Source organism: Elephas maximus, chromosome 3 (genome assembly GCF_024166365.1).
Source record: "Elephas maximus indicus isolate mEleMax1 chromosome 3, mEleMax1 primary haplotype, whole genome shotgun sequence".
Classification (NCBI taxonomy): Eukaryota; Metazoa; Chordata; class Mammalia; order Proboscidea; family Elephantidae; genus Elephas; species Elephas maximus.
This window is the reverse complement of record NC_064821.1, coordinates 195,520,900-195,533,594: the sequence shown is the minus strand read 5'-3', so window position 1 is coordinate 195,533,594 and position 12,695 is coordinate 195,520,900. Positions and strand designations below refer to the sequence as shown.

Genomic DNA, 12,695 nt, shown 5'->3' with positions numbered 1-12,695 from the left:
AGGACTGCCTCTTGGTCTGTGCACAGGTTTCTTGTGAGCACAATTAAGTGTTCTGGGATTCCCATTCTTCACAGTGTTATCCATAATTTGTTATGATTCACACAGTTGAATGCCTTTCCATAGTCAACAAAACACAGGTAAACATCTTTCTGATATTCTCTATTTTCAGCCAGGACCCATCTGATACCAGCAATGATATTCCTGGCTCCACGTTCTCTTCTGCATCTGGGTGGAATTTCTGACAGTTCCCTGTCAATGTACTGCTGCAGCCAGTTTTGAATGATCTTCAGCAAAATTTTACTTGTGTGTGATATTAACGATATTGTTCGGTAATTTCTGCATTCTGTTGGATCACCTTTCTTTGGAATAGGCATAAATATGGATCCCTTCCAGTCAGTTGGCCAAGTAGCTATCTTCCAGATTTCTTGGCATAGATGAGTGAGCACTTCCAGGGCTGCATCTATTTGTTGAAACATCTCAGTTGTTATTCCATCAATTCCTGGAGCCTTGTTTTTTGCCAATTCCTTCAGTGCTGCTTGGACTTCTTCCTTCCGTACCATCGGTTCATGTTCATATGCTACCTCCTGCAATGATTGAGAATCTACCAATTCTTTTTGGTATGGTGACTCTGTGTATTCCTTCCATCTTCTTGGTGTTTGCTGCTTCATTTAATGTTTTTTCCACAGAATCCTTCACTATTGCAACTTGAATTTTTTCTTCAGTTCTTTCTGCTTGAGAAATGCCGAACGTATTCTTCCCTTTTGGTTGTGTAGCTCCAGGTCTTTGCATATTATTTTGCTTTCTCAAGCTGCACTTTGAAATTTTCTATTTAGCTCTTTTACTTCCTCATTTCTTCCTTTGCTTTATCTACTCAGTGTTCAAGGGCAAGTTTCAGAGTCTCTTCTGACATCCATTTTGGTCTTTTCTTTCTTTCCTGTCTTTTCAATGACCTCTTGCTTTCCTCATGTATGATGTCCTTGATGTCATTCCACAACTCATCTGGTCTTCTGTCATTAGTGAGCATGAGTTTATTGAGAAAAGCAATAACAGTAGAAGTTCTGGTAAAAGATCACTTTTTCAAAATGTCTGCTAAGTATGTATTACTGATAGTCACTTGTGACAAAAAATTACCAGAAATGAAATACTAGTTTTTATTCATAGGAAAACACATGGCTCAACATTTAACTGCTCTTTTAGAAGCTTGCCACAAAATAATTGAAAAACCGTGAAGTACGTAAAGATTTTATAATCATCCTCCAATCTCATTAGGAAAAAAAAAAATCTCGTTAGAAAACATGGTAAAAATTGTATTACTTAGGTTAAAATCATTTGTAAAAACATTCAAGTAACCAACTAAACCACCACCCATCTGTTTGTCCCTTTGTCAAACTATATGGGTTTGTCTTACTGTGGTGGCTTGCTTGTTACTATGATACTGGAAGCTATGCCATTAGCATTTCAAATACCAGCAGGATCACCGATGATGGGCAGATTTCAGCAGAGCTTCCAGACTAAGACAAACTATGAGGAATCTACTTCCAAAAATTAACCGGTGGAAACCCTGTGGATCAGAACAAAATATTCTCTGAATGGACTCAAACATGCCTACAATCATGAAGGTGGCACAGGACTGGACAACGTTTCGTTCTGTTATACAGAAGGTTGCCATGAATTCGAGCCAACTCAATGGCAACTAACAACAACCAACAAAAAGGGCAACGTGCTGTAATTTTCTGAGTGAACAAATAAGCGTAAACACTGCTGTCAACCCCTCCACATAATGGGGATGCTGCTGCCCTCCCAGCAACTCCCTTTCTGTTCCCAGTGCAAGGTGTGACATATGGCCTGAGCAAGAGCACCAACATGAATATTAGTAAAGCTGAATTTCTTTTTTACTTTTCAAGGTAGAAATGAAATCTTTTTAAAGAATCTTATATTTTCTTCTCATACCCCAGTGGATTCTCTCCTGCCCCACCTTAGAAACCACAAACTTGACAACAGTGGTCTCTTTTAGCCCTAGAATTATCTGATTTTAGGGAAATGTACGTGTGAAACCAGAGGTTCTGTGGTGCCTGGAGGGAAGAAGCTGAGAATCATTGCTCCCAGCACACAGAAGCCCAGAGAAATAGGAAGTCAGGCAATGGATGGAAAGACGCTCTAAGATGTACAAAGTACCATATAAAGGCTTACCCCTGAGGCTCTCAGTATCTGGCCCGAGTCACTTCATGTTCTGAGGGAGCACAGCAGGGCCAAATGTAAACCATCTGTTTAGATTTATTGGGAACCCTATACTTCCAGTACCAGGGCCTGGCATCTCTAGCCTGATGAGGCAGCTGGAGCCATCTTTCCTTTAACGAGCAGATGGCTAATTTTCAATCTTAACCATTCTCATTCAGTAAAACATCCCCACACTCACACTCACTCCCACTTAGTCAGCCTCTGATGCAAAACACAGCTTAAGATACTTACCAACCTTCTCTTGCCAGTGAAGTACACAGTTTATATCTAAAGCACTGCACATAAATATGCATATTGGCTCATCCAGGTTTCCTCACAAATTAGAACCAGAAATACTACAGTTCATATTCCACATTAATGGTCTTCTTTTCTTCTCAGCCGTCCTATTTCTACAATTATGCATTAAAATGGAAGTCATTATTACTAGTGCTGTATCTGGATTTTTCATACCAATCTGGATCAATTCAGTCATCTATTTAATCATCAATTACTGAGCATCTACTATGTTCCAGGCAAGTTTTCAGCTTCTGGAAATACAGCAATGAACAAACAGACAAGCCTCTGTTGTTGTGGATTGTCTTAGTCTTCTAGTGCTGCTCCAGCAGAAATACCACAAGTGAATGGCTTTAACAAAGAGAATTTATTTTCTCACCGTCTAGTAGCCTAGAAGTCCAAATTCAGGATGTCAGCTCCAGGGGAAGACTTTCTCTGTCAGCTCTGGAGGGAGGTTGTTATCGTCAACCTTCCCCTGGACTAGGAGCTTCTCTGTGCAGGAACCCTTGGACCAAAGGACACGCTCTGTTCCTGACACTACTTTCTTGGTGGTATGAGGTTCCCCTGTCTCTCTGCTCGCTTCTCTCTTTTATATTTCAAAAGAAATTGACTCAAAACACAATCCAATCTTGTAGAGTGAGTCCTGCCTCAATTACATAACTGCTGCCTATCCCACCTCGTTAACATCATAGAGGCAGGATTTACAACACATAGGAAAATCATATCAGATGGCAAAATTCTGGACAATCACACCGTACTGGTAATCATGGCTTGGCCAAACTGATACACACATTTTTGGAGGACACAATTCAATCCATGACATGGGCCTTAAATTCTAGTGGGGGAATCAGATACAAACAATGTAGGTAGATAGGTAAGTAGACAGACAGATGATGATAGATAGATGATAGATAGATAGATAGATAGATAGATAGATAGATAGATAGATAGATAGATAGATAGATAGATAGATAGATAGATAGATAGATAGATAGATAGATGATAGATAGATAGATAGATAGATGATAGATAGATGATAGATAGATAGAAGATAGATAGATAGATAGATAGATAGATAGATAGATAGATAGATAGATAGATAGATAGATAGATAGATAGATAGATAGATAGATAGATAGATAGATAGATAGATAGATGATAGATAGATAGATAGATAGATAGATGATAGAGAAAGAGAAAAAGAGAGAGATAGAGAGAACCAAAAACTAGTTGCCATTGAGTTGACTCTGATTCATGGCAACCCCAGGTGGTCAGAGTAGAACTATGCTCCATAGGGTTCTCAATGGCTAACAGTTTTTATCTCAGAAGTAGATTCTCAGGCCTTTCTTCTGAGGCATCTCTGGTTGACTCAAACCTCTAACCTTTCAGTTGAGCATGTTAACCATTTGGCCCACCCAGGGATAGATGTTAGGTAGTGCTAAACGCTACGTAGAAAAATAAAGCAGTGTAACTGAGTAGAGATTGATGAGGTCCTGCTTAGGTCGGTGTGGCAGTCTGAGTCTTAGAGCTAGGACTCAGGAGTCAGGAATGTTTAGAAATGAACTTTGATTTTAGCTATAATTTCCATCAATAATAATAGCTAATATTTATCAAGCACTTTACATATATGATTCTTATTATTTATCATAATACTTTGAGATATAATTTATTATTAATTATATTTTGTAAGGAAACCCTGCTGGCATAGTGGTTAAGCGCTACAGCTGCTAACCAAAAGGTCAGCAGTTTGAATCCACCAGGCACTCCTTGGAAACTCTATGGGGCAGTTCTACTCTGTCCTATAGGGTTGCTATGAGTTGGAATCAACTTGATGGCAATGGGTTTGGTTTGGTTTGTTTACCTTTTATAAAGGATTAAACTGAGACTCAGAGAAATTAAAAAAGCTCCCTTTTAAAACACGATCACAGAGCTAATGAAGGTAGAGACAAGATTCAAGCTCAGGTTTTTCTGAATTCCAGATCCATGTTCCTACTACCAAATTATGCTGGATATTTTCTTTTATTAAGTTCTTTTGTGTACAAATTTAAGTAAGTATGCTGATGACCTATTTTTTCCCCTTCAGTTCCAGTGTTTCACCCTGTCCTCACCTTCAGGGAACCAAGGGCTGTGGTGGGGGACGTGGTAGAGCTTCACTGTGAGGTCCAGAGAGGCTCTCCCCCGATCCTATACCGGTTCTATCACGAGGATGTCACTCTGGGGAACAGCTCAGCCCTCTCTGGAGGAGGAGCATCCTTCAAGTTCTCTGTGACCACAGAGCATTCTGGGAATTACTCTTGTGAGGCCAGCAATGGCCTGGAGGCTCAGCGCAGTGAGGCCGTGGCAGTCAATATCATAGGTGGGTTAGTGGTAACCTTGGCTAGAGGTCATAGTTCTGGTCAGTAAAATATTTCTCCAATAGCCTGTATACATTCTACCATTCCTAGAATTTTTGAACATGCACACCAAAGCTTAAGCCCTCTGGAAACTGGTATTAGTTTTATGAGGGAAAGAAAAGGGAGTAAACATTAATTTTAGATTCTGGCAATCGACCTTGATGTACCATTATTTTCAAAATTACAAATTATACTGTACCCATTGCCATGGAGTTGATTCTGACTCATAGCGGCCCTACAGGACAAAGTAGAACTGCCCCACAGGGTTTCCAATGAGCACCTGGCGGATTCAAACTGCTGACCTTTTGGTTAGCAGCCATAGCACTTAACCACTATGCCACCAGGGTTTCCAAATTATACTGTAGATCATTCAAATGGAGAAATCAGGACTTGGCAAAAATTTGCCCTGATAGATCTCACGTCCCCATTTCTACAGTTTTGTTTAGATCTAAAACCACTGCCTCTGGAACTCAAGTACAGGTCTCCCCTCTCAGGGTCTTCCAGGAACAGAAAGGGCCTTAACACTGCAGGAGTCATTGGGGGACTGCTCAGCATCCTTGGCCTTGCTGCTACTGCTGCTCTGCTGTACCACTTCAGGACCCAAATGAAATCAGGTGGGTGTCTACATCTTACTCTCTGATGTTGTGACTTTTGCCATTGCTATAATAATTTGGAGTTGTGTATACACCCTATAAAGCTCAATTATTCCCTTTTTAAGTACTAGGCTCTCAGTTCTACTCACTGCCACTCTGCAGGCAATAGTGACAAAAAAAAGTAAAACAAACTTCTCAATGAAGATGTAATCTCATGTGTTTAATGCGAGAGAAATCAAGCAGTAGAGTTTTGTTTCCATGTAAAAGTTAGAAAGTTAAATGTTTATTGTTCTACCTCCATCTCAGTCTACTGAAAACAACAAAAAAGATGAAAAATAGAGAAAAGCCCTCCATTTTAAACAAAAATAGATAATAGCCTTAGATGCAAACCGTAACTCTGAAGAATGCCAGTCAAATGTAGTGAAATTTGGATAGAATCAAGAACACTGAGAATGAAATTTAAATTTCAATGTCCAATTGTTCGTTGCTGGTATATAGAATACAACTGATCTTTTGTATATTGATCTTGTATCCTGCAACTTTGCTAAACTTCATTTATTAGTTTGGGCAGTTATTTTGTACATTCCATCAGTTTTTCTACATAGATAATCATGTAATCTGTGAATCAAGACAGTTTTACTCCTTTTTTTCCAATCTGTAGTCCTTTTATTTCTCTCTCTCTCTTTTTTTTTTTTTTTTTTACCTTGTTGTATTGGCTAGAACCTCCTATACAATGATGAATAGAAATGGCGAGAGCAGACATCCTTGTCTTGTTCCTGATCTTTGGGGGAAAGTAATCAGTCTTTCATCATTGAGTATGATGCTGTTGTTGTTAGCAGACACCTTGACTCATGGTGACCCCATGCACAACGCAACAAAATGCTGTCTGGTCCTGTGCCATTCCCATGATCAGTTGCAGATGAAATTGCTGTGATTCATAGGGTTTTTATTGGCTAATTTTCAGAAGTAGATCACCAAGCCTTTCTTCCTAGTCCATTTTAGTCTGGAAGCTCTACCGAAACCTGTTCAGCATTATAGCAGCATGCAAGCCTCCACTGACAGACGGGTGGTAGCTGCGGATGAGGTGCACTGGCCAGGGATCAAACCTGGGTCTCCTGCATGGAAGGCAAGATGTCTACCACTGAACCACGAACACCCACCTAAGAAAGATGTTAGCTGCGAGTTTTTCACAGATGCTCTTTATCAGGCTGAGGAAGTCCCTACTACACCTTCTCCTCACTTATTGACATGGTTAGTTTCCAAAGACCAGGTCGTTATGTGAAATTGGCATTATGCAAAAAAGAAGGATGACAATATCAATTCACAAATGGAGGATGACTACATCATTTCATAACTGCCACATTACATCATTATATAACTGCCAAATTACATCATTTCATAATTGCCAAACCATTGAGAATCATTGCCCTGCCAAGCTGACACATAACCTTAACCATCACAGCCATTGTTACTCTTGCCTCACACCCTGGCATTCATTACTGCCAGACCTGCATCGGTTAACGTGCAAAATAGTTGGAAAATTTTTTCACTGTTGTCAGAAGTGCAAAATAGTGGATAAAGACATAGTCAATAAATGAGGAGAAGGTGTATTCCTAATTTGATGAGACTTTTTATAGGAAGGACTGTTTGTCAAATGCTTTCTTCTACATTGATTGACATGATCATATATATGGTCTTTTTGACTATTGACATGGTGAATTTTGAATATTGAGCCAGCCATGCATTTCTGAGGTAAATCCTCATTGGTCATGATTGTTGAGTTTAATTTGCTAAGTTTTTTTTTTTATCACTATTATTCAAAAAGTTTTTTTTTTTTTACTGTGCTTCAAGTGAAAGTTTACAGTTCACATTAGTTTCTCATACAAAAATTTATACACACATAGTTATGTGACCCTAGTTGCTCTCCCTGTAATGTGACAGCGCATTCCTCGTTTCCATTCGGGAATTCCTGTGTCCATTCAGCCAGCTCCTGTTCCTTTCTGCGTTCTCATCTTACCTCCACACAGGAGCTGCCCTTTTAGTCTGACGTATCTACTTGAGCAAAGAAGCGCACTCTTCACAAGTATCATTTTATGTCTCATACTCCAGTCTAATCTTTGTCTGAAATGTTGGCTTTGGGAATGGTCTTAATTTTGGGCTAATGGAGAGTTCAGGAGCCATGTCTTCTTGGCTCCCTCCAGTCTCAGTCAGAACATTAAGTTTGGTCTTTTTACTAGAATTTGAGTTCGCACCCCATTTTTCTCCCTCTCCGTCAGGGACTCTCTTTTGTGCTCCCTGTCAGAGCAGTTATTGGTGATAGCTGAGCACCATCTAGTACTTCTGGTCTCAGGCTGATGGACTCTCTGGTTTACGTGGCCCTTTCTATCTCTTGGGCTCATGTTTTCCTTGTGTCTTTGGTGTTCTTCATTCTCCTTTGCTCCAGGTGGATTGGGACCAATTGATGCATCTTAGATGGCTCCTTGCTAGCTTTAAAGACCCCAGAAACCACTCACCAAAGTGGGATGCAGAACATTTTCTTAATAAACTTTGTTATGCCAGTTGACCTAGGAGTCCCCTGAAACCATGGTCCTCAGACTCCCGCCCCTGCTACTCTGTCCCTCGAAGCGTTTGGTTGTATTCAGGAAACTTCTTAGCTTTGGGTTTAGTTCAGTTGTGCTGACTTCCCCTGTGTTGTGTGTTGTCCTTCCTTTCACCTAAGATAATTCTTGTCTACTATCTAGTTAGTGAATACCCCTCTCCCTCCCTCTCCACCCTTGCAACCATCAGAGAATGGTTTCTGCTGTGTTTAAACCTTTTCTTGTGTTCTTATAATAGTGGTCTCATACAATATTTGTCCCTTTGCTAACTTTTTGACTAATTTCACTCAGCATAATGCTTTCCGGCTTCATCCACGTTATGAGATGTTTCGTGGATTCATCCTTGTTCTTTATCATTGCATAGTATTCCATTGTGTGAATATACCATAATTTATTCATCCATTCTTCTGTTGATGGACACCTTAATTATTTCCATCTTTTTGCTATTGTGAACTGTGCTGCAGTGAACATGGGTGTGCATACATCTATTTGTGTGACAGCTCTTATTTCTCTAGGATATACTCCAAGGAATGGGATTGCTGAATCATACACTACTTCTATTTCTAGGTTTTCAGGGAAGCACCAAATCGATTTCCAAAGTGGTTGTACCACTTTACATTGCCACCAGCAGTGTGTAAGTGTTCCAGTCTCTCCACAACCTCTTCAACATATATTATTTTGTGTTTTTTGGATTAATGCTAACCTTGTTGGGGTGAGATGGTATCTCATTGTAGGTTTGATTTGCATTTCTCTAATGGCTAATGATTGTGAGCATTTCCTCATGTATCTGTCAACTGCCTGAATGTCTTCTTTGGTGAAGTGTCTGTTCATATCCTTTGCCCATTTTTTAATTGGGTTATTTGGCTTTTTGTTGTTGAGTTTTTGCAGTAACATGTAGATTTGAGAGATCGGATGCTGACCGGAAATGTCATAGCTAAAAACTTTTTCCCAGTTGTAGGTAACCTTTTTACTCTTTTGGTGAAGTCTTTGGATGAGCATAGGTGTTTGATTTTTAGGAGCTCCCAGTTATCTAGTTTCTCGTCTGGTGTTCGTGCATCATTAGTAATGTTTTGTATACTGTTTATGCCATGTATTAGGGCTCCTAACATTGTCCCTATTTTTTCTTTCATCATCTTTATCATTTTAGATTTTCTATTTAGGTCTTTGATCCATTTCAAGTTTGTTTTTTGCATGGTGTGAGGAGGTATGGGTCTTGTGTCATTTTTTTGCAGATGGATATCCAGTTATGCCAGCACCATTTGTTAAATACACTGTCTTTTCCTCAATTAATGGACTTTTGTCAAATATCGGCTGCTCATAGACGGATGAATTTATGTCTCGATTCTCAGTTCCATTTCACTGGTCTATGTCTGCTGTTGTACCAGTACCAGGCTGTTTTGACTACCGTGGCAGTATAATAGGTTCTAAAATCAGGTAGAGTGAGGCCTCCCACTTTGTTCTTCTTCTTTAGTAATGCTTTACTTATCGGGGGACTCTTCCCTTTCCATATGAAGTTGGTAATTTGTTTCTCCATCTCCTTAAAAAATGTCATTGAAATTTGGATAGAGATTGCATTGTATCTGTGGATTGCTTTGAGTAGAACTGACATTTTCACAATGTTGAGCTTTCCTATACATGAGCAAGGTGTTTTTCCGCTCATGTAGGTCTCCTGGTTTCTTGCAGTAGTGTTTTGTAGTGTTCTTTGTATAGGTCTTTTACATCTTCGTTAGGTTTATTCTTAAGTATTTTATCTCCTTGGGGGCTATTGCAAATGGTATTGGTTTGGTGATTTCCTCTTTGAAGTTCTCTTTGTTGGTGTAGAGGCAACCAACTGATTTTTGTATGTTTGTCTTGTATCCTGATACTTTGCTGAAGTCTTCTATTGGTTCCAGTCGTTTTCTTGTGGATTCTTTTGCGTTTTCTGTGTATATGATCATATCATCTGCAAACAGAGAAACTTTTACTTCTTCCTTACCAATTTGGATGCCCTTTATTTCTTTTTATAGCTGAATTGTGTTGGCTAGGACCTCCAGCACAACGTTGAATATGAGTGGTGATAAAGGGCATCCTTGTCTGTTTCCCATTCTTAAGGGCAATGCATTCAGACTCTCTCCATTTAGGATGATGGTGGCTGTTGGCTTTGTAGAAAAAAAAAAAAAAATTTTTTTTTTTTTCTAGAAGTGCCCTTTATTACGCTGAGGAATTTCCCTTCTACTCCTGTTTTGCTGAGAACTTTTTTTAATCATGAATGGGTGTTGGACTTTGTCAAATGCCTTTTCTGCATCAATTGATCAGATCATGTGGTTCTTGTCTTTTGTTTTATTTATGTGATGGATTACGTTGATTGTTTTTCTAATGTTGAACCATTTCTGCATACCTGGTATGAACGCTACTTGGTCATGGTGAATTATTTTTTTGATATGTTGTTGAATTCTCTTGGCTAGAATTTTGTTGAGGATTTTTGCATCTATGTTCTTGAGGGATACCCAAACCAAAAAAACCAAACCCACTGCCATCGAGTCAATTCTGACTCATAGTGACCCTACAGGACAGAGTAGAACTGCCTCATAGAGTTTCCAAGGAGCGCCTGGTGGATTCAAACTGCCGACCTCTTGGGTAGCAGCCGTAGCACTTAACCGCTACACCACCAGGGTTTCCATGAGGGCTACAGGTCTGTAATTTTCTGTTTTTTGTGGTATCTTTTCCTGGTTTTGTTATCAGGGTTATACTGGCTTTACAGAATGAGGTTGGGAGTATTCCTTTATTTTCTATGCTCTGAAATACCTTTAGTAGTAGTGGTGTTAACTCTTATCTGAAAGTTTGGTAGAATTCTTCAGTAAAGCTGTAAGGGCCAGGGCTTTTTTGGGGGGGTGGGGGGGAGTTTTTTAATTATCTTTCCAATCTCTTCTTTTGTTTTAAGTTTATTTAGTTGTTCTACCTCCATTTGTGTTAGTTTAGGTAGGTAGTGTGTTTCTAGAAATTTGTCCATGTCCTCTAGGTTTTCAAATTTGTTGGAGTACAATTTTTCATAGTATTCTGTTATGATTGTTTTAATTTCAGTTGGGTCTGTTGTGATATCACCTGTCTTATTTCTTATTTGGGTTTTCTTTTGTCAATTTGCCAAGCGTTTATTGGTTTTGTTGATCTTTTCAAAGAACCAGCTTTTGGTCTTGTTGACTCTTTCAGTTATTTTTCTCTTCTGTATTTCATTTAGTTCTGCTCTAATTTTTATTATTTGCTTTCTCCTAGTGCCCAAGAGCTTCTTTTGCTGCTCTCTTTCTTTTTGTTTGAGTTGTAGGATTATTGTTTTATTTTGGCCCTTTCTTCTTTTTGGATGTGTGCATTTATTGGTATAAATTGACCTCTGAGCACTGCTTTTGCTGTGTTCTAAAGGTTCTGGTAGGATGTGTTTTCATTCTCATTTGATTTTGTAAATTTTTTTTTTATTCTGTCCTTTATTTCTTCTATAATCCAGTAGTATTTGACCAAGGTGTTGTTCAATTTCCATGTGCTTGATTTTTATTTTCTTGCTTTTTCTGTTAATAATTTTTACTTTTATGACATAGATATTTATTACAGTCATGTCCTCCTGGTGCATTGACCCTTTAATCTATAATATAGTGTCCTTCCTTATCTTTTGTGGTGGATTTTACTTTAAAGTCTATTTTGTCAGAGATTAATATTGCCACTTCTGCATTTTTTTGAATTGTTCTTTGCTTGATTTATTTTTCTTCCATCCTTTGAGTTTTAGTTTGTTTGTGTCTTTCAGTCTAAGATATGTCTCTTGTAGGCAGCATGTAGACAGACTTCTTTTAAATCCATTTTGCCACTCTCTGTCTCTTTATTAGTGCATTTAGTCCAGCATAGTTATTGATAGGTATAAGTTTAGTTCTCTCATTTTGTGTGTGTGTGTGTGTGTGTGTGTTGTTGACAGTCTCTTTGTTCCACTTAATTTTATGTGCTGAGTCATTTTTCTTTATGTATTTCTTTCTTCTTTTTCATTGTTGTTGATTTTGTATTTGCTGAGTGTTTATGTTTTTCTTTTAACATGCAGTATTGTTAATTTCCTTTGTGGTTACCTGTATATTTACCCCTATTTTTCTATGTTTAAACTAATTTTTTATTTCTTTGTAATGCCTTGACTTCCTCTCCATATGAAAGGTCTATGACTACATTTTTAGTCCCTCTTTTTTGTTTTAAGTTGTCACCTTTTACGTATTGATGTCTCTGTTTCCTCATTTTCTGTGTTTTAGCTTTGGTTTATCTTTGTGATTTCCCTATCTGGTTTGATATCTGGTTGCTCTGTCGTGTGTTCTAGTCTTGGGTTGTTACCTCTTGTTATTGATTTTCTAACTGAGGTACTCCCTTTAGTACTTCTTGTAATTTTAGTTTGGTTTTTACAAATTCCCTAAACTTTTGTTTATCTGGAAATGCCCTAATTTCGCCATCATATTTGACAGAGAGTTTTGCTGGATATATAATTCTTCACTCTTTTTTTTTTTTCTTCAAGACTTTATATGTGTCATCCCATTGCCTTCTTGCCTGCACAGTTTCTGCTGAGTAGTCACAGTTTAGTCTTGTTGACTCTCCTTTTTAGGTAA

General features: G+C 38.6%; 1 protein-coding gene across 7 annotated transcripts in view; it reads left to right on the top strand.

The window, feature by feature from the left end:
* The window catches only part of FCRL3 (Fc receptor like 3), a 50,588-nt gene that overhangs the window by 16,808 nt on the left and 21,085 nt on the right, over positions 1 to 12,695 (top strand). For 5 of the 7 annotated variants that reach the window (XM_049880863.1, XM_049880862.1, XM_049880860.1 and 2 more), the window contains exons 9-10: positions 4,595 to 4,867; positions 5,399 to 5,518. The exons of 1 other annotated variant lie outside the window; for it this stretch is intronic. In XM_049880863.1, the coding sequence (XP_049736820.1) occupies positions 4,595 to 4,867; positions 5,399 to 5,518 (393 nt within the window). The remainder of the gene's footprint in view (positions 1 to 4,594; positions 4,868 to 5,398; positions 5,519 to 12,695) is intronic. One more of the 7 variants, XM_049880865.1, reaches the window with a different exon arrangement.